Source organism: Cyclopterus lumpus, chromosome 21 (assembly GCF_009769545.1).
Source record: "Cyclopterus lumpus isolate fCycLum1 chromosome 21, fCycLum1.pri, whole genome shotgun sequence".
In the NCBI taxonomy this organism is placed as follows: domain Eukaryota; kingdom Metazoa; phylum Chordata; class Actinopteri; order Perciformes; family Cyclopteridae; genus Cyclopterus; species Cyclopterus lumpus.
Genome location: NC_046986.1, coordinates 8,453,374 through 8,475,855, shown reverse-complemented (window position 1 = coordinate 8,475,855; position 22,482 = coordinate 8,453,374). Strand labels below are relative to the sequence as shown.

Sequence of the window (22,482 nt, the reverse complement as noted above, 5' to 3'; positions counted from 1 at the left end):
CCTTTTCTCTCTCTCTCTCTCTCTTCTCCTCTCTCACCTTCTCGCCCTCCTCGTGCAAATCCTCTTTCCAATGCAAAGCTTTGGTATTCATATATGCAAATCGGCCTTCAAGCACAAAGTCGCAGAGATTGCCCTACTGACACTGCAACCACATAATGGATGGTGCGTCACTTAATACCGTGTGTGTGTGTGTGTCGGAGCATGATAAACGCATGATGGAAAGTGTGTGTCAATGTACTGGTCGCAGCGCCTACCATTCCAGTGAACTATACTCATCAGTAGTTAATTTGTAGCCATTGATGAGCACTTAACCTGTCACCGCACCAAAAGCCGCACTGCAGCAGCTTCTCATTTTCTCTCTATTTAGCTGTCGTTCTATTCAATTTAACACTCTCCCTCTCTCTTTCTCTCCCTGTCTTTTGCTTATTTTTCTTTCTCTTGCTCCCCCTGCTGTATCTGCATTCCCTCAATTTTCCTATCTTCTCTATCCTTCGGTTTTCTCCAATGACCTCCCTTTCTCTCTTAATCCCTGTCCGTTAAATCTAGTATAGGAAGATACAATGAACCCCCCCTTCCCCCCCCCCTTCCTTTTTTTGTCTTTTGGCTGAGATAGTAGAGGGTAGTCCAAAGAGGTGTGCATCCTTATGAGTCACTACGTGTGTGTGTGTGTGTGTGTGTGTGATAGAAGGAGACGGGGACGGGGGTGTGTGAGGAGGTGAAGAGCATTGCGTCATTGGGGGTGTGTTGAGCTGGAGGTGGGCTGAGCCGGCTGTCAGTCAGTGACGCGAGCGGAGCACGTGCGCCGGTCATGGCTGTGAAGACGCTGTGCGGTGGTTATCTGGCTGTGGGCGAGGAGAGCTAGAGACACTGCAGCTCCCCTTGCCGACGGGGTGATTGAGGGAGTGAATGTCTGTGAGTGAGTGAGTGAGTGAATGAGTGTGTGTGTGTGTGTGTGTGTGCGCGTGTGTGTGTGAGTCTGTGTCTGTGCGCATGTAGATGCTGCATGGGCTGCAACTGGAGCTGCTGCTTTTCCTGCTGGCGAATAATGCAGACAGGGAAGCAGAGTTCGGATAGCATGCAGGGAGCCAGATTAATAATGCATCCTGCCGGGTTACGAGCTCTGCATTAGTTGTGCTGGAACCTGTAGCTGCCGACTGTCTGCCAGCCTGACTTACTGACTTCCTGCCTGCCAGCATTTCTACCTGACTGGCGGACTGTCTGACTTAGTCAGAAATGTCTCACCATTTCATCAAATGCTGTAAGTAGCCATTCACCAGCTTTTTCTCTGTGTGTATGTGTGTGTGTGCGCGCCTTGGCTATCGGTGAGTGTGGCTGTTGTATCGGCACTCACTATATATGCAGTGTCATCATCCTGATTATATTGTGAGTTTACATGCTCAAGAATTCTGGTCACTGGCTGCTGTCAGAGCAGCACAATCTAAACGTTGTGTGTGTGTGTGTGGGTGTGTGTGTGCGCAGTATGTGTGTGTGCGCGCGCGCAGTATGTGTGTGTGCGCGCGCGCAGTATGTGTGTGTGCGCGCGCGCAGTATGTGTGTGTGCGCGCGCGCAGTATGTGTGTGCGCGCGCGCAGTATGTGTGTGTGTGTGTGCGCGCGCAGTGTGTGTGTGTGTGCGCGCGCGCAGTATGTGTGTGTGCGCGCGCGCAGTATGTGTGTGTGCGCGCGCGCAGTATGTGTGTGTGCGCGCGCGCAGTATGTGTGTGTGTGTGTGTGTGTGTGCGTGCGCGCGCGCGCAGTATGTGGGTGTGTGAGGTTGCTGCAGAGTGCTGCTGCAGATGTTTGAAGTTGACCGGTGAATGCGGCAGGTACTGGCAAAGGGAAAGACGGATAAAATAGTCCCAAAGATGCAGATCCCATGAGCGTCTGGCATATTCATAACACAGTGACAGACTGACGGAGAGAGAGAGAGAAAGTCATTTCAGAGAGAGAAGGACAGATGGCGCGAAACTGAGGGTGATTTAGTGGAGTGTTGCAGAGAGGGGAGGGGATGGCAGGATTGGGGAAATGGAAAGGAGGCGCGGATGACATATGAAGAATGTGGTCAAGTGGTGCAAAGTATGATGAGCAGATTCAGGGAGAAATCAGGGACAGTGATGCTGATAATTGAGAACAAAGTGAATTCTATCAGAGGTGATGCATGCTGCCACAGAGTCCCTCCTTGACTCTCAGAGCCCTACCTGTCTCACCCCGAAATCTGTACATGCATATATATTTTGCGTGTATTCCCGTGTGGCCCCACATGTGTATATGCTGTTTTCTAATTCACAAGCTCCTGCAGTGTTTCAGTGCCTGGATGGGATGTTCCACATTGAATCAATAACTGATAGCCCGGTGATGGGATGGCAGGAGAAGAAAGCTTCTGCTTTCTGTCCTTCTATCTCTCTCTTTGTGTCTCCTCACTCACTCCATCTTTCTCAGATTCATTCAGCCCTGTTTCACGTTGGCTCTCCTTTCCCTCTCTCATTCCTATTTCATCTGTCCGTTCAGAGCCATTCATCACACCATAGCATACGTGATTATTATTACTATTCCAAGCAGACATTGTCATAGTCTTTTATTTATATATATATATATTATTATTACTATTCCAAGCAGACATTGTCATAGTCTTTTTTATTTATATATATATATATATATATATATATATATATATATATATATATATATATATATATATATATATATATATTAGTAGGAATGATGTGTCTTTTGAAAAATGGGAATTCAAGTATTCATTGGCTGAAGGCAAGTTCGTATTGGTCTTTGCTGTCAGTACTGGCCATATTTGATGTGTTCATCTAAAATCGGAAGACAATGAAATGCTCCTGGGAATGATGTACATTCACAACAACTTCAGCCACATTGCACGTAGCGCAGCACTGCATTAGTAACAGAGTTTGTCATCACCACATATCACAACATGTAGTGCCACGTGTGTGAACTGCTGTGCCGTTAAAGTGAACCCTTTAGCACACTGAGCATACATCATTATTTATTAAGACAAGTGTTTGTTTCATTCAGTTCATTTACTAACAAAATGGTTTTTTTTACGCTAGGGTGTTAAGTTATTCTTGATGATCTTTTTTTATTTATTCATGGATATCCCTGTACTACATACTGTATGCTTCGTGAGTGAATCTAGTTTATGGGGGGTCGATGCGACCGTAGCCTTGAATGCCTGCACAGTAGATGATATATGAGGTTGGCAAAGAGTGTGAAGGATATGGCCAAACCAAGGAAGAGATGACAGTCACAAAGTCAAGGCAGAGATGGAGACGTACAGTTCACCATATCTACATCGTGTGGGGTTAAGCAGTCAGAGCTAGGGTGGTTTATGTATATGCGTGCACGTACACATAGCCTTAACCTCTTGGTGCTCTGTACTGTAGCCCTGCAATGAGCTATGTGTGAGCATACAATAGAGCAGGGCAACATATATCAGTGCACACCCTTGTAAAGGTGTGCACTGTGAACACGGACTACTACTGCAAGTCACTTATCAAACTGGGCTGAATAGAAGAGGCGAGCAGAGGGAGAGGAAAGGAGGCAAGGAGGCAAGGACAAGGGGCCGGAGCAAGCTGGACTGTGGAGAGATGGAGTGGTATGATATTGGTAAAAGCAGTAGGTTGAGTGTGTTCGTATGTGTGTGTGTGTGTGTGTGTGTCCGCTCAATGTGAAGGCAACATGAAATACAGTCGAAGCAGACACCTGGCATGAACGGTACAATAATGACCCCCGTTGTCTGGAACCTGAACACAAAAGAACCTTTTTTAAAAGTCTAACCAGAGCAGATGGCACTGGTGTATTGTGCAGTGTGTGTGTGTGTGTGTGAAACCAGGGTGTAAGGGGCAGGTGTTTGAATAAATGTGTAGATGAGAGAGGCAGCGCCTCCATTTGTCTGCCTGGACGGCTTTGTCTCTGCCCGATAAAGATCTAGTTCAAACACACCTCAGCCCCTGCAGAGAAGAAACACCAGTGTATCGTATTAAGTAGACACAACATGGCAACAGTCCTCCAACGACAGACAGGCGGGGTTGTGGGACAAGATGTAGTACTTCAAAGGTGTCCCTCTAACAATACTGTACACTTGCTAACAGACTGACGTGCGCTCCGTCACCCTACAGAGATGAAATAGAGATATAGAAAACCACTGTAGATCAATGGAGAGACAAAGATACTCCAAGGGGTTACTAGGGGAATGAGAGCAACAAAGTTGATTTTAAAAAAGGAAGAGGGATGAGTTGGTGAGTCAGAAAGGAAAACATTGTTATATTTTACTTGTCCTCGAGGGTGGCTGTGACCTGAATTTATCAAATTGTCTGGGCTATAAATGCCAGATTGATGCACATCCTTTACGTCAAACCTATCTTATGTAATATGTATATTTCTTGTTATGGGTGTCTGGTGATTTTTACTTGCGTACACTTGCGTTGCGTGCATTACCCATACAACCATACCACTAAGTTTACCATACGCATATTTAGTGTGTCCCAATATAGTATGTCAAATGCAGCGCGCCAAAAATACCAGCATTTCCTATTGCATCCGATGGCATTTTGCATTCTGCAAGCCAGCATTGCTTTTCTGGCTATTGTGACCCACAATCTTCTGCACAGACAGGACAGGACCGCTTATTTACAGATATCACGTGTATCAGATATGTAAGCAACAGGGTCAGAGTTCAATTATCAATGTTATGACTAACACATGACCTACAGAAGGGCAGCTGCAGTAGCTACTAAAAGCAAAAGTAAAAACAAAGTATGCGATATGGAACGCAGCCTCAGTGAAACTCTTTCTGAGCCCACCGACTGCACAAGCCCTGTGCATCCAAGCAGACCATAATAGGTTTAGCAGCTGCCTGGGATGAGAGCTGTTTGGCTAAGTTCCACCGAGAGGCAGGGAGATTATGCGGAGTCAGGAGAATCACTGCGACAGGAGAGACGGCACACACAATGCTCTGACGCTACCAGAGGCTAAACAGACATCAAATATCCTTTAGAGTAAATATACTAAATGCCTGCCCACACACACAAGTGCAGACACGCATGTAAGCATACATGTATGTACACACCACAGTTTAACACAGCGGTGCCTGGAGATGGAACTGACAGCGTCTGTGTGTTCTTTCACTTTGGTCCCGTCTCCTTAGTTCAGTATCAAAGTGAGTAAATGCTGTGAACTGCAACGTTTTGACTGACTTCTCTTTTGCCCATCAGGTTGTTTCCAGCTATGTAATGTCTTTCGTCAGAACATGGAGATAGACCAGTGTCTGCTGGAGTCTCTCCCCATTGGCCAGCGCCAGCGGCTGGTCAGGAGGATGCGCTGTGACCAAATACGGGCGTACTACGAGAGGGAAAAGAGCCTTCAGCGCCAGCAAGGTGGAATCAGGGTTCGAGCGCCGCCCGCCCACCGCAAAAAGCACCGCGTCCGCTTCGGCCTCGCCGACGCCATCCAGGATGCCGTCATTCGCCAGGACGACAAAGAAGGTGGGTAGAGCGAATGAGGTTGCATGTGGATGCAGTAAATACACACACACACACACACACACACACACACACACACACACCAAAGCAGAGCTACGGACTGCAAGTCCCACACTTTGTTCTGCAGGAAGCGGTCCACTCAACTGAGGAGAACAGAGTGAAGCTTTTTACCTTCATACTAACTGCTCTCAAGGACAGAGATGTTGAGACTGAGACTCACTTTTTGTACCTGGCTGGTTTATGGTGTACTGTTTGTTTTCATATTTGTGACACAACCACAAAGTAATGCATCAAAACTAATATTAGCATGTTAAAATATTAGCCCAGGGGAAATGAATACTGGCCATTGTTTCAGCCATTTCTTTCAAATAAGTAGGAGTTTGCATATTCTGGGTGTATTTGGCTGATTATTTATTTCATAAATGCAGATGACAATGAAGACCATAATCGTCAACATACATTCACTTATCCTCCGTCAACTGTGCAAAAGGACTCTTGAGAGCTGTCCTCAGGTACGCAGTAAATCATATCTCCCCTCAGGCCTCGGCTGAGACTGCTTGTCTCCCAGTAAAGAGACACTGGACTACTCAAGCTGTTTTTGCAGGATCAAATAGTCAATGAACTCATAAGATTCAACAGGTCCTCACACTTTACTCTGCGGGACATTGATTTCTGTTATCCAACCTCACCGTCTTCTTCATGTTGGCTGTGCCAGTCATATGCCAGCTGTCCGGGTGTATCTGTGTCATTCCTACCAGCAGTCTTTGCAGGTCATTGTGTTAATTTCTGCTCTCCAGCTGCCAAGGAGCTTCAGCTGGGCTCTGTGGGTGCAGCTGGTGGGCCATTGCAACAGCCAGACTGAAACCAGGGTACGTTGGCTTGAACAAGACGGATCTGCCACTCTGCATAATGCCTACTTACCAACCAGGCGCCGCTGGGGCGGTGAACTGGTACCAGGCTACTGTTGCGTTGGTATGGGAAGACCTCTTGACAGTGACACATTCATTTCTAACGGACTCCTTGAGTCAAGGGACTGCTTGAAAGCTTTATGATCCATTTGAGTTCCCCTGTGTCGGCCCGTCTTGTTCTTCTTAAGTGTGGCGGTGTCTATCTCTTTTGAGTGGATCCGTCCAAACCACCTCGACGTAACACTTGGTTACGAGGATCAGCACTTTCCACATCTTGACAGTGGTTCTCGAGCTTTCCTGACTGGTCCTGGTTAGCATCGTGCTAGTAGGGGTTCTCCCCGTTGTTGGCTCTCTTTTCCTTTTTGTACAGAGTGATAGGATTTGCCTCAGGCTTGGACTTTCCCCCGGAGTAATGTGTGAGCATATCTGAATCTTTCCCCCTTACTACAGAGGTATTTGAAGTAAGGATGAATTGTGTACACACACTCGTTGCAATGAGAGCCCAAGGGTTGATCTGGTTAGATCAGAGTAAAAGAATAAAAAATTTGCATTTGACTCATTGTCAATGCCAATATTCTCCAGTCTGTTGCCTGGAAAGCAGACCAACATAAATATTAAACAAACATATGTGAGTGCTGATTTCCTCTTAGTGATGCAAGTTGTGCCCTCACCTGTGTATCTGTTAGCTGCAATACAATGATGTGTTTTAACCTTGATGTTATCGTGCCAAATTAGTATTCAATCTTCAAAACCGTTTCCCTCAGTTGGTGATGATTAATGGAAATAAATGGATGGAAAGACATTTGTGTTTAAGAACGTGTGTGTGTGCTAAAGAGAAAGGGAAAAGATTAGCCAAAATAGGGCCTGGAGAAAAGAACACAAAGAGGCCGAGAGGGAAATGGAATGAGAGAGAATGAGTGAACCCTTATGTCCTAATTAAAGACGTTTTTTCAGTGAGTAAGAACTAGATTCACAGAGAGCAGAAACTCAGTCCGCTGACATACCGCCATACAAGGACTTTTGTTTTATCCAGGAAATATGATGAAGGAGAATTAAATGAAGCGCAGCAGGGTGGAGAACAATGGAGAGGTTGAACATGGTGGGAAAATTGGAAAGCCAGCGAAATTGAACGGCAGCAGAAACGATTCATCCGGTTAGGAAGGATATTGTAGGGTTACGGTGAAACAACTAGCAAGAGCATACAGCCCTCTATATATATATATATATATATATATATATATATATATATATATATATATATATATATATATATATATATATATTAGATCGGAGCATGCTATATTTCCTATCTGTCATATGCAAACATCTGGCTCACTTGCATTTTGACATTTGGTGAAATTGCTTTTTCCCAAACCAATCTCTTAACTTCATCAAAACAAGGCACATGTGGAACAGCAGCAGCTGTTCCTTCGTAGCCATGAAACCGACAATCTCTTTTTACGATATCCTCCTCCTTTCAACACAACAATGATATTAAATATGACATTTTGGTGTCCGTGGCTCTTACTGAGCTGACGATTCCTGGCAAAATGCAATGTGATTAAAATGTTCAAAGTTGATGCAAATGAAATTTGAAGTCGGCGTAAAGTAAAGACCGTGATCTGTTCCATCCCATTGTGATGCCACACGCTGCTTCAGACGCAATTCATGAATCTGAATCATAACATTTCTAAAAATGGAAAGATTTCTGCACCATGTCTCGTGTTGTTCAATGTGCAGCCATACGTGTTGATCGCTCCCCGCCTCCACATCAGTGCAGCAGAGCTTCTGCGCACACAGAGCAGCATACTTTCTGGTAGTTTAAACAGGCCTCGAGCCCCCAAATGCCTCCTAATTCAGAGAAATTCTGCGACGAGGTGCCACTGGTGCTCATTCTTCTCCCTGGTCCTCAATATTTAACCAGGATCAATGTTTAAATCATCATGGATACATATGTTGTGTTGTGTGTCTATCAAAGGAAATGATATTCTCTAAAAATACTCTCTCGTTAATGTAATGAATGTGCAGGATGGCACCATAGAGATGGGGAAATGGGTGAATATGGATGTTAGAGGAATACATTCATATTTCTCCGCGGTTGAGCATGCTTGGATTAAAGGCCTGTCGTGTTTTTGACAGAACGGGGCCTCGGCCCACACAGGTGGGAACAAACGATGTCACGATATCTTTTACTGGAATCCAACATAACACCACAGCGCTCCCTTTTTGATAAAGCAGGGATCCCCGTAATGTAACTGCATCATCAGGCAGCTTATTGAAACTGTTCACTGGCAGTGGTGTTGAGCTCAGCTTCTAAAATTAATCCTTTGGTTCACTTTATGACTCATCCGTGTACCTTTTTTGTTGTTGTATGAGGGGGATCAAAAGATGAATGAGACGGTGATGTCGCTAAGTACGCATCCTGCGTCTGATGTGTTAACATCCCGAAAGTAAACTCTCTATGGATGGTTACAGGGGACGCCCCCTTTTTCTTTTTGATAATGCGTCATGGTGAACAACAAACACGTGCTGAAATAAAAAAATATATATTTTAAAGTGTAGTCGCCATAATATCTCACTTTCAGATTTTTTTATTTTTTTTGTTTAATCTTCAGATTCACACTCAACATGAACACAACCATAATAATAACCGTATAAACATCATGCATAATACCCTGGTGTATATGCTGCAAACATTGTACGACATTGTTTTAGACTTTTAGCACCTGGATTCAATAAAACTTTATCTTTTCTAAGAACTTGCCATACTATAATCTACATTTAGAGTTCATCTGCACCTTTTTTCATCAGGTTTAAAGCCTTGGAAAAATGTCAAAGCTCATTTCAGAAACGTGGGTTAGTGAGGTGAGACGGTGGCTCTGAATGTGTGATGAAGGGCCAACGAGACACGAGCGCTGAGGGTTTTGAACAGAATCTCATGCGAGGCTGCCAAGGAGTCGCGCTGCAGACGGGACGAATGTGCCTCGCTAGAAGAAGACGATTCCATATTGTCGAGAATTCATTAAAGGGATTTTATTGAATTCATGGAATATCACTCGTCGTGCAACAGTTCATAAAACTCCCGGTTCGGATCGTATCACGGATCAAATCGGCACTAAATTTACTTTAAAGATCCCGGATTACATTTTTTTTTTGCCGCCAATACAAATTGCAGATCATTGCTGAGCCGTATTGTCAGATCCAGATCTCTTTGTTGTTTGATTATAGTAGCTGGTCTACAAGGCTCCAGAATATTCTTTTTTTTGTTTGCCACTGACACTAAAACAATTTAAATTGGTCTGAAGTCTGTAAACCATGAGATATTCTAAATGCTATTCTTTTACTTTGTTATAATCATCTATAGTGTTTTTTTTTTTCTTTCTAAAAACTTGATAAGGAAATAAAATATTGCATTCTTATGGATTCAAACAAATGTTGTCATTTAGTAGTTTTTTACGTTGTGTTATAATGTGTAAACGGTTCATAATTCAATTTTCGTGTTGTGAAAATGTTTATTTATTCAAGTTTCTCACCAACACTACATCTTAGGAGGTTACATGTGAACACATAACGTTATAATTTACCTTCGCCAAATTTAAATTTTCCCTGAACAGTGCCTGAACGCATCATGATGTAAGTGAACGGGACCTTTTGTTCGTTAGCCGTTAGCGATGCTGCCGCCGTTAGCGATGCTGCCGCCGTCCTCAGTTTGTTAAATTATTAGAGATCTATGAAAAGCATAAATGACAATGTCCTGATCGCATATTTTACTGAACATTAGCGGATAACGATCGTCAGTAAAACTTAATTTGACACACTGATGGTTAACGTTAAACTTTACGGATCGACAATCGTCCGGTACAACACTAAATATCACGGTCCATTAAAATTAATGAAAGCCAAGACCCAAAAAGAGAAGCTGAAGAGATGTACAGTTAATCTTTTACTGTGTCCTCAGATCATGCTCATACAGCATGTGCACGATATCTGCAATATATGAAGTGCAAATGTATTAGTTTAACTCTCTTCTGCGTAGGAGTGAGGAGCTATATTCAGGTACACGTTACGATACACAGACACACAAGGACTGCGTGGATTTCGAGGCGAGCGGATGGGTAGTCGGGAATCCTAAAAGTACTAATTCACTCTTTCTTTGGCTGTAGAATGTCACGTGCCGATCAATCTGTATCTTATTTAGGTTTCTCTCTCTCTCTCATCCCTGCTACCAGTTCCTATCTGGTTGCCATGGAAACTCCACATACGTCTCGAACAGCTGTTGCCACAAAATGACAGCCGACTGCCTCACGCCCACTCCCCGTTCCTCCTTCAGTATAGCCTAATGGTAGAGGGTCACACACACACACACACACACACACACACACACACACACACACTTGAAATCAGTGTACAATCAAACACCAACTGACAAATAAAGATTTAGCATAGAGAGAAAATGACTGTTGTTGCCATGGGAGTAGCATGCTGTCGCTGTTCTAAAGATAAACATCCTCATGATGGCCGGTGCTCCTTTTCCTTTTTGACTACTGTAAACCTGCAACACCTCCTAAAGACACTCTGTTGCTCCCGATTAGACAGTTTTCCTCATCCACGTTCTTGGATAATACGATATTTTCTAGTTTATCACTAAAAACCGTACGGTATGATAACTTATTTCTAACTGTAGAAATGCCACGTTTTTTTTGTCAGATTTGTTGTCCCTTTTCATCCGCTTTAGAGCTCGAAGACAAGGGAGTCATTCGTATCCATCCTGGTGACCTGCTACTCAACATGCGGCCTGGTTTTGTCCTCCCATCTCTTGTTGTATGGGAGGACATATGTTCATATGGACTACTGAATATTATTTTAAGACACACATGACAACTATGTGAACATATCCTTTTAAGTTACACTAATCTTAAAAGTAAAATTCAAAGGTTTACCTCATACAGCTGTCAAACCTCCTACTTGTGCAAAAGCCAATTAGACACAGTGGACACAAATTAGAACAGTGGTTGGTTCTGACGAGTCCGTCAATGGTACATCAGTACTAATTGATTCCCAAAGGGCCAAACCGCAAGACAAACGCCTGGCTTTTTATTTCTCTACTGCCGGAGGGTCAATATGTAGGTCGTGACCTCCGACCTCTCTTTAGACGCATTCAATAATGTGCTCTCAAACTCTGGTAGGTTTTTCTATCACAGACTTTTAACTGGTTCTAAAAGACGGGATGTTTTACAGTCCTGACCACTTTCACTCATCAATAGTTTATTTTTGTGTAGAAGCAAAGCATGCTTCAAGAACGCTGCTCCACATTCACGTATAAGCAGAGCTATGATTTACTGTTAGACAGACAGGAAATATCATAATCTATTCCCTGGTAAGGACTTCAGTGCTAGATGAGCCTTGATTGGTGGTTTACAGCCTGAGTCCCGACAGTATATGGAGGAGACGGGAGGTAATTGTGCTGATTGACTGAAAGGTTGGCCAGTTTGTTTCTCATCAACCATTTAAAGACCATTAAGCACTGAAGGCCTGTGTGTGTGTGTGTGTGTGTGTGTGTGTGTGTGTGTGTGTGGCTGCATGTGCTTTCCAAATGATTAATCGATACACTGATTAGTCAACCGACAGAATAAACTGATGACGGTATTGACAAATATGAAAGTCATTTCTCAAATAAGAATAACAATACCTGACATTTGCTGGTTGCAGCTTCTTAAATGTTACAATTTGCCATTTTTCCTTCATTCATATATTTTCGTTATTTCTTAATTGGTCAGACAAAATACATGGGATTGCAACACACTCACAATTATTTATATTATAGATTTAGATTAATAGTTTTAGTCATGAATTCATTGTTTAGCTGATTTAAAATTTCAGAAAAAACTGATTAAATTTCTTGTTTTGTCAGACTAACAGTTTAAAACTACGTTGACTTTCACATAAAATATAGAGAACGGCATACGCTCAAATTTTTATGTCCTCCTAATTAACAAATAATGTATGCATCTGTGTGTTTTTATTTTTAACATCTATTATTGTTTCAACTCTCAACATAAGCTACTATAAGCTAGTCCACATGATGATGATGATTTTCAAAATTTCTTTGAAAAATAAATACTACACTTAAATATTTAATACATATTTCTATACTGAAAACAAGCCTTAATGTATTCTATAGTGTAAGTGTGTGAATATGGGGGCTGGGCTTTTGTGTGTAATGTTGCTACGGCACCTTCCAAAGCTTGTTTATAAAGGGTATGTATTGTAATTATTGTGTGTTTGTTGAAATATCTGCTTTCTTTTTTTTTAGGTCATATAGTGGTTTTGTTGTATTGCATTGTATACTGTTATGTATGAGCTCCAGTTATTGTTATCCTCTGTATATAGTTATAGTAAACATATTTATTAGTAGTGATAGTCAGTTTGTTTTACTAACCAGCATCTACTGTATTTAAAACATGCTTTGTTGTGTGTGTGTGTGTGTGTGTGTGTGTGTGTGCAAGGTGGGATTAGGTTATTTAAGCATGCCTGTCTTCATAATGACCCTTTTAAGTGAAAAGACCTCATGGGGGTCATCAGCAGGTTTCATTAGCTTGAATTATTACCGCTATAATTACCATGGTTACTGTCCTCGGAGCCATTTGCTTGGCTCAAAGACTCCAGTCTTTTGGGTGTGGGGGGGGGTGGGATGGGGGGGTGCGTGACAGTGGTGGCTGCTTAGCTGGGAGAAGGTCTTCCAGAGTTTAGTCGGTATCCATCTAGTGCCGTCAGTGTGAGTATAATCACAAATGTCCAAACCACAGCGCTCCACCAACCTCTCTTGTTTGTCCATCCTTCTCTCTCTCTCTCCCTCTCTCTCTCTCTCTCTCTCTCTCTCTCTTTCTCCCCCCCCCCCCCCTCCCTCCTGTTGGGGTCTCATTCATTGTTGGTACATGTTGAATAAATGATGCACGAGTGGTACAGTAAAATCACTGATCTTTTTTAGACCCAGACTGTCTACTCGCGTGTTCACGGCTGACTGTGTGAACGTGTTTGTCGTTGTTGTGTTCAGTCGATCTGTGTCAGTGTGTGAGTGGGTTGTGCGGCTCACTGGAGCTTACAGTGTGTGTGTGTGTGTGTGTGTAAATGTGTGTAAACCAGAGGTTTTCTGACCCGCTGCTGCAACAAGGAGCTACCAAACACACACACACACACACACACCCTTAAGACGGATCCATGCCGACATGTCAAGGACAGTCAGAGGACACTTGACACATTAGTTTGGATCGTGACTGGCACAGGTCAGTGTGTGTTTTCACTGTCTGCCCAAGGCACGCGTCTGTCTTCACACACAGCAGGTGTCGTTAACATTATGGATGTTTGTTTTTGTTGCAGTGTTGCGGCTCCTGAAGGAGGGAGCAGACCCCAACACTCTCACTTCTTCTGGGGGATCCTTGCTACACCTGGTAAGACGCACAGTAGTATACATATAATACTATAGTCCCCACAGCTTGATTAATAGCCCCTCGCACAAATATATACGATGCAACAGTAGAAAATGTTTTGATTAATTTGACAAACAAAGGAGAAATGTCTAAGAAGCTCTAAAATCCTAATCTGCAATATTACTTTACTCTACAGTTGATGCAGCTACATTGAATCTGAGTCAAGGTTTCTGTACTCTTTGCACACAGATGTGTCCATTATTTATTTTTTATATTGCAGCTGGTCCACCTGCCTGACAAACCTCCCGTCTAGACACGTGTCCCTACAGTAGCGCTCTCTCTCCCCAGTTGATAAGAAATGCAAAAAGAAAAACTTGAAAATGTCACGTCATTAGGTAAAAATACGATGATGTCCTCTAACATGATGCAGTCCCAATAGCTCCATGCTTTTTTATAGTTCATATTTTCAGCCCCATGGCAATACAAGTAGGCCTATGTAATTGTTAATATCATTGAACAATACCCTTTTCACACATGTCAATTAGTGACCTCACGTGTGCCGTTTATAGTTAGCGACGCTTCAGGGAATATACATTTCTGAAAACCCACAATAAGGACATCTACTGTGATTGCAGTGTGCTCGCCATGACAACGTGTTCGCGGCGGAACTTCTGATTGAACGGGGCCTGAACGTCAACCTCCAGGACGAGGACCTGTGGACCGCCCTGCACGTAGCGTGTGTGTGTGACCACGCAGACGTGCTGCTGCTGCTGCTGCTGCTGGTGAGAAACGCAACGTGAATGTGAACCCGCGCTATATTGACTCAAATATACACACGTTCACATTTGCACGGACACACAATTTGTACATTTTCTCGTTGATCCTCGCGATTACAAATTAGATTATTGTTCTTGAATACGTTGGCAAACTAACTCCATGTTTCAGCTTTGGACCAGCGGCTGTGTTCACATTAGTCATCCAGAATCTTCTGTCCAAGTGGAGTGTTTTCCATTCGCGAGGGGTTTTGGATTAAAGGGGGGAGGGGGGGGTCTGAAACGCAGCTTGCCATTTTCTCACAAACCAGGCTGAACCGGTAGAAATGAGAACATTTTGAATTTGGGCATTAGCATGATATCAAAGAGAGAGCGCGCTCTTTGGAGGATGTTTCCCGATCTCGTCGGGTCGTTGTTGACGAGCCGCGGCCGCACTGATTAGGGTAACGAGAGCAGGTCCAGCTGCAGGGGAGGGCATGCGCACCCAGTCCAGTCGCTCAGTGGGCTGGTCTGCTGGTGTTGATTGGACCCGCGGAGGGGGGCTCCGTAGAATCCAGTGCAGCCTGCTTCTCCTGATTGGGTCCTGAGTGATTTCTGTCTGTGTGCGGGGCCGGAAAGAGACGTTCCTGAGAGGCATGGGATGCGTTTGAAGAGCTGCCAGGCAAAGGAAGCGTCAGCCTGTAGTGAATGTCGGTTCACGTGACTGTCGGTTCACGTGACTGTCGGTTCACGTGACTGTCGGTTCACGTGACTGTCGGTTCACGTGACTGTCGGTTCACGTGACTGTCGGTTCACGTGACTGTCGGTTCATGTGACTGTCGGTTCATTGCATATTTGCATGCGTTTGAATTCCCTCAAAGCAAAAGATTCATGCTGGCTGCCTAGTTTGTGGAGCACGGGTGTGATATGGATACGGCAAATGCGATTTATGCCGTGAGCTATGCTTTCGTGACGGGCAATAGCATGAGAGGAGAAAGATTTAATACTGCTCCCTGGGAGGCAGTAACTAAATGTCTCCAGTTCACTCCCAAGACACAACCAGTCTCTCAGAAATGAGGTCATATTTCCACAGAACTGAAGAGAGCAGGGGTTCAAGAACAAAAGAAGGAACATTTCCAAGAAAATTATTCTGGCTTACTTAAGCAACGCCGAAATATGTCTTCAGCGTTCACAACTTCAAAGTCCTATCCTAGTAAGCGCTAACTTATTTGACTGAATGTGCCCTTGTGGACGCTTGTGTGGCCGTGAGGAAACTAGACGAGTCGGAAAGGATACTTGAAATGTAATAATTTCCAGAATCGTCGACATTTGCATGCAGTGTTTTTCTTTCTTTTTTTTCCTTCTTTACGCTAAAAAAAAGCACTACTTTTCCTAGTATAATCGCTTCAGTCGAGCCACACTCCAGATAGAGATGCAACCCCCTCTTTTTTCTTCTATTCATTCATTTTGACACACGTCTCCTCAGCCCGCTGCAAGCTGCATCCTTATCAGAGCTGTAAGTGGGAGATCTTTCTCTCTGAATATAACGAGTTTACATTTTAATGAGAAGTGGGACACTGGTGTTGACTGGCAGCTTTATCTTTGATTGGCACAGGAAGGAATAGCGCTGCTAATATGTACTAATCTATGGCGTCCGACTCCTCCATCTCTTCCCCTCCCCTCGTCCTCTGCTCATGTCCTTGATTTCCTGTCTCCAGTTCCTTCATCGAGAAGCAGAAATGTTTTTGCTGACGGAGACGCTACCGCGCTTGTCTTGTCGGGGAGGGGGGAGGGGTTCATTGTTGCTCTGTGGCCGGATTGGCAGTGATGTTTACTTTCTTATCTCTTGCCTCCAAAACAGCAGGAGAAGCCATTTCTAAACCGTCTGATTCCCGGCCCATTCCCAAATACACGCCTAAGCCATTCCTAGCTCAAGCTCTGGTTAATGGATTAACTGTCAGTTTAGAGACACAGAGGATTGTATATATATTTATATATTTCAACATGGTCCCGTGTAGTTAGACTTGGCTCCTACGCATACGTCAGGAAGCCTTAGCAGAGGTTATTGATCTCCATCTTAGCTTGGGATTCAAAGCCACAACCCACAAGATACTTATCAAATTTAACTTCTTATAGTGGCACAATTATGTCTTCCTAATTTGGTTCCTCATGAAACTCTGAACGGAGAAGATTTGAGAAGTGATTAGACTTAATTGCATACTTGCCCCAATTTTGCTTCAGTGTCTCCTTGAGAGAAAGTACAGTGCTCTTGAACCGTTCACCACCACAACGCACTTCGACTGATTTGTTTTTGTTTTGTATTGTTGTTCTTCCTTTTTCTTGGTTGCCATATCGTAGTTCCCTGTGCACTACTCTCTTCCTGTGTCTCAACTTGTGCCGGGGGAAGCTGTAGAAATGCACTCATTTGATCCCTGAGAGACGGCTTCTGTCCCAAAATATTATTTCTCATCTTCCAGTTCAAACCGGGGTTACAGTTACAGAAGTGACCCACTTTCCGTGCTTGTAAATGATGAATTTGAAGCTTCTGAACTTTGAGTCCTTTGAAGCCAAAAGCTCCCGGCGGCATTTCACACCAGTTGAATCTTTGTGGATTTTCTGTTGATAATGTGAACCTCCTCTTCTAAACAAATCAAGCAGCTGCTGCACGCTCACATGCTCGATACAATCTGCGTGAATTGAACTCCAAACCTTCAATTAACTAACAATTCACATTTTCATTCAAAAGCAGAATTGTTCTGCATAACTCTAGCTCTAACAAAATCTGCTATTTATTGATCGTAATGGCCGTGTGAGTGAAGTTATGACGTAATGAATGGGTTGGTTTTAGAGTGGTCAACAATGCAGCACGTCATCTTATCTCAGAATTAGTATCTGTCATTTCATCCAAAGCAAGTATATAATTATATATTTTTTCCGGCCGCCTCTGCTGTTTTTAAAACATAACACAGTGGCGGATCACAGCTGAGCAGATGTTGTGTGCAATCAGTTGAGAAGAATAATTGCTCAGTGGCCTCTAGTTCATCGTCTCTGGATTGCAATTTTTGGGAACATTTTTTGTTTGAACCTTTTGTACACATCTGGCTTAGAAAGACGAGATGGGAGATTTCAAATAATTCATCAGCAAACACAACGGTATGAATTTTAAAGGAGACCTATCATGACACAATCACTTTGTCAGTGCCTTTGCGCGTACATTATTCAACAAGCCATTCAGATTTGGCTGGAGATGTCATATGCAGGCTCATCAGAATGCGTATCAATTATCGGTTTGTAAACGCGCTCTTGTACAAACCCAAAATACAAATCAAAGTATGAACCTGAAAAGGAGCATGATATGTGCCCTTTTTTAAAAGGACCCCTTGCTTTGGATGAAATGACAGGCAGTGTGGCGGCCCCGGGGAATCGTGCATATCGGCTGGTGGTTATTGATTCTGTGTCAGTTACTGCGTGTAACAACTGTCACTATAACCCACGTGCAGCGCAGTATGAACAGATTTCCGACTCCGGGACGTCCGAGGTGGATTCATCATATTGTGGCTGGGGGAGCGTATCGGGGTCAGAGGTCAACGCGTTAACCCCTCGCTGCCTGCGTGGCTGCCGGCTAGCGCCGACTCGTTTATATCTGTCAGCACTTATCATGTTGCCCCAGACACATGATTAATGTCTCTGGATCTATTGTCCACACATCATATTTCCTTCGCCATAATCCGTCTGCTGGTCTTGGACTCTAGTGTGCCATTGAAAGATCTTGAATTATTCCTGCAGTGACCCGTTTGTTGTTGTTGTTGTTATTTGTGTACAACTAGGCTCAGGGGGTCTAGTAGAGCATTTTCAAGTGAATTTAGCACAGTTCATAGTGCATAGTATTATGTTGCCTACTCTGCTTGTGATTTGTTTTCAAGCACAAACGATTGCGTCCTGGTGTAAAATGTGACAAAATGTCACATTTTTACAGAACAATTTTCCAAGCAATTCATACTCTGCTGTGTTTATGACGCAGCTGAGGGAAGGCAGGTAGAGGCGACGGAGCGAGGACCACACCCCTTTACTCCCCACTATACACACACACACACACTAATGCACACAAACCCACGCACAACAACACACACTCACATGTTAACGGAGGCACCCTGAGTGGAGCTGGCGGGTTTACGAGGAAGTTGATTACCGTTTGGGAGCAAAGCACAAATCTGAGGAATGTTGATGGAGTAGGCCACGTTTGACAAGGGAGGGGTGGAGGGGCGGCGGGGGGCATGATAGGATGCACTCTCTCCGTCTCGCTCACCTCATCATTTGCTCATCACAAGCTGCAGCTGATAGTTGTTAATGTTAATTAATTCCCTTTGTTAACCCCTAACTAACCCCCATCAGGGAGAAAACGCTCCCACTAGATGACACAGAAGGCTGCACAATGAAACCGCCCCGCTCACCAGAACACATCCTCTGATAACTGGAATTGACAGCAATGCGCTTTTCGCACTGTAATTGCTCTGCATTTCTTGAATTAATCGTTTCCTTTGAATATCTTCAGAACGTTTTTCACTATATTAAAAACAAAGAAGAACGAAAACCTTGTCTGTTTTTATAAATCAATTTATAATTGCAAGGTTGCACTGATGGTTCCAGGCTCGGTGTCCTTGTGGTCTGGCTGCTCGGTTTCCAGAGCGCTAAGGTTAACGCTTCTCGTGTTGCTCTGTCGGCCGGCTCCCTCCTCGCATTCACGCCCTCTTCCTCCCATTTTTCCCTTTCCCCACCCCTTCCCTCTTTATGTACCTAAGGACGTGGTCATAAATCTCTTTGCCGCACTTGAACTCGGCCGTTAGAATTCTATTAGCTGTAAATATTCAATAAGGATCTTCACTTAGAGTCCCCCTGTCCCTGTTATCAGACCTGGTCCAGCTACACTCGTTACACCCGCTTGTCTTTTACGGTCAAGCCAAACAACAGGAAGGGATTTATGTCTGGATGCTGACAATGTCCTCTTGAAACGATGCATGTTACTTTTAGTACCCGACCCCAAGGAGGGGACCATAAAAAAGGAGAAGGACAGAAGGAAAGTCCACACGAGTACATTTTGCATGGCTTGTACATATTTCTGCTTTAGTGGTGAAGCACAGCAACATTTTCACAAATAATAAGTGCAGTGGCGTTCCTGCAAAGAAGAGCAATTAATCCTAACAATGTGACCCACGACTGCGCTGTCAGAGTAACAGTCATTAAAAGGAGCCCGAGGGAAGGCCTTCCATGTTATCTCGTAACAGAAGACGGCTTCGCCGGGGTCCTTTTAAGTCCACACTCATTAATCTTTACACATGCACACACACGCTCACCCCGATGAACCCAGGTACCGGTAACCAACGCCCTGGCGCTCCACTAGCCCCGCCCCCCCAGGCGGTTATTTAATGAGTTCTTTAATTCACTGTATTGTCTGTTAATGTCTCCATGGTTCTGCGCAGGTAAACGCCTCAGGGAAGCCGCGATAATTGTGCCCACTTCATCATCGATTTCTAGTCTTGAGGAATAAAACTCTTTTTCTTCCGTCTTCTCTGCTTTCTTCTGCTCTCTGCGTGACGAAGACCGGGGTGAATGTTCTGCTGCAGGACGTCAACGGGAACATCGCTCTGGAATACGCCTCCGAGGGAACCGAGACGAGCTACATCCTCCGCAAACACCTGGAGGAACATGGTAAAGCTCTGCGCACCTCATTTGTTCTGCTCTCGCTCAACGAGAGACCGACGGCGACATTTCACATTTCATTCATCATGGGCTCCATGAAAAGTGCGATTCAATGAAATACAGTGGCCCAATTCCATGTTAATTCCATGGCACAGACTTTCAAAAAGAAAACAATTAAGCATTGCGAGAAAAAGTAAATGTTTAATTTTATTTATTTAGGAATTATAGGGATAGTGTGACTGGTTCCTATGGCAGTAAAACAGGAAGTGTTCTCTCTCTCTCTCTCTCTCTCTGTGTGTGAGTGTGAAGTACACCCACAGCCCTAATGATTGGGATTACGATTCGGACACTTGTCTCCCACAGAGAACGGAGAAGGTCAACACAGGGGCTGCGAATAACAGATAAAAACACGGGAGAGTCGGGACGCACACAAAGACCGACGTGGTGGAGACACAGACGTGGAGTGACAGCGGGAGAGGCAGAGAAACACTAAGAGACACGCAGAGGGAGGGGAACGGGGATCATGCTGATAGAGCTGGACAGGAACAGGTGTAGACGACGATGGAGGGTCTTCCCTCATCCGTCTGCCATTGGCCTCGAGTTCACAGGACAAATTGAAGATTCTGACGACAGACCGCTAACTCATCAAAGCTCAGACCACACACACACACACACACACACACACACACAGGCTGACTCTCTGACTCTCTGACTCCTGAGCTGCAGAATATTTTGAGACTTTTCTCTGCTTCTTTCTGCCAGCCCCTTTGGTGATCTCTCCCTCCTGATACCCCCTGATAGTCCCCCCCATCCCTCCCCCCGTCCCCCCCTTCATCATGCTGGGCTTTGCCGCCATGAAACACACTCTTACTCACACAGGCTCACTCTGTTGCTATAGCAACTCGCTGTACGCTCTCTTTCCCCATCAGGTTTGTGGGGAAAGAGAGACTGTCCATGTGTCTCTGCACCAGGGAGAAAAGGGAAATTGTGTTTTTCTTCTCACTGTTGCAGCCGAGTCATTTATTCTTCATGTGATACTGGATTCTTTCAAGTATTGGCACTGTAGAGAATAATAATTATCTCCTGTTGTGGTAATGTTCCTATGAGCATGTTTCCAACAGCTACACACCCTCAGGCTCTCATTTGTTTGTAAAGACAAACTTATTGATTAGCTACTCCAACCTGTCTACCTGGAGAAAGTCCCATTAGTTAGTTCTCGAGAGCTTATCAGAGTGAAATATTGATTGATTGATAATCAATCCACGCTATTACAGCAACCAAAGTCAGATTCTTCTGTGTGAATGTGATGGTGGAGCAGTGCATTGACCTTCATAGTTTGGTATGGATGCCCTTGTAGACCTCTGTTTGGCTGTGTCAGTCAGTCTGTGTTAGCCTTGCTCTTTTTACGAGTATTGGATGACCTTTTTCTTATTGGAGTGTCATCCTCATCAGGATTATTTTTGGCCATCACTGGATTTGCCAGGCTTTGGTTTGAGCGTGAGGTTTCCTGTGTGCTGTCAGTTTGAGGGTGTTTTCTCTGCCAGTGCTGTACACGCATTGCATACTCTGGTTTTGTTGAGACTGCACAACCACTATCGGAGAGCGCCATGCAGAACTCACCCCAAATCCTATTGGGAGATTTAGTTCTGCTAAAACTGGGGAAACTTTAAAGGCAAAACATGTCCGAACCTCGTACTTGAATGTAACGCATCCCCACATGGTGAAAAACTCTGTTTTAAACAATGTAAACATTGAATCCAGGAAGTCGCTGCTCCCCCCAGCCAAGAAGTCCAGCATGTAATTCGAGGTGGAGGCCAATTTCCTTTAGAGACAATCTAGCCGTTTCATCGTTTTTTTTCCGCACAGATATAAGTGCCATAGAACGTTTACAAAATTAAACTTTCTTAAAGCATAACAAATAAATGCTTACCTTAACATCTGGGTCTCAATTGTGTGTGTGTGTGTGTTTTAGGTGTGGATGTGTCAACCGTGCACGCCATGAAGATGCAGAGGCGCAGCACCATGCTCTCTGACGTCAGAAAGCTTGTAGCCACAAGGGGAAGCCTCAACCAGCCCAATGATGACGGGGTCACGCTGGTAAGGACGGCCACATGCGTTGACCTCGCTCTTCCCCTCTGGTCATGAGTTGTTCTTTCTTCAACTTTTTATTCTCTCTCTCTCTCTCTCTCTCT

The 22,482-nt window shown here is 44.2% G+C and overlaps 1 protein-coding gene across 1 annotated transcript in view; it reads left to right on the top strand.

The window, feature by feature from the left end:
- The first annotated feature begins 793 nt into the window (after positions 1–793).
- The window catches only part of myo16 (myosin XVI), a 67,234-nt gene continuing 45,545 nt past the window's right edge, over positions 794–22,482 (top strand). Inside the window, exons 1-6 of the mRNA XM_034562370.1 lie at positions 794–1,258; positions 5,240–5,509; positions 13,792–13,862; positions 14,477–14,623; positions 20,191–20,299; positions 22,263–22,387. Coding sequence (XP_034418261.1) covers positions 1,234–1,258; positions 5,240–5,509; positions 13,792–13,862; positions 14,477–14,623; positions 20,191–20,299; positions 22,263–22,387 — 747 coding nt within the window. The 5' untranslated portion in view covers positions 794–1,233. The remainder of the gene's footprint in view (positions 1,259–5,239; positions 5,510–13,791; positions 13,863–14,476; positions 14,624–20,190; positions 20,300–22,262; positions 22,388–22,482) is intronic.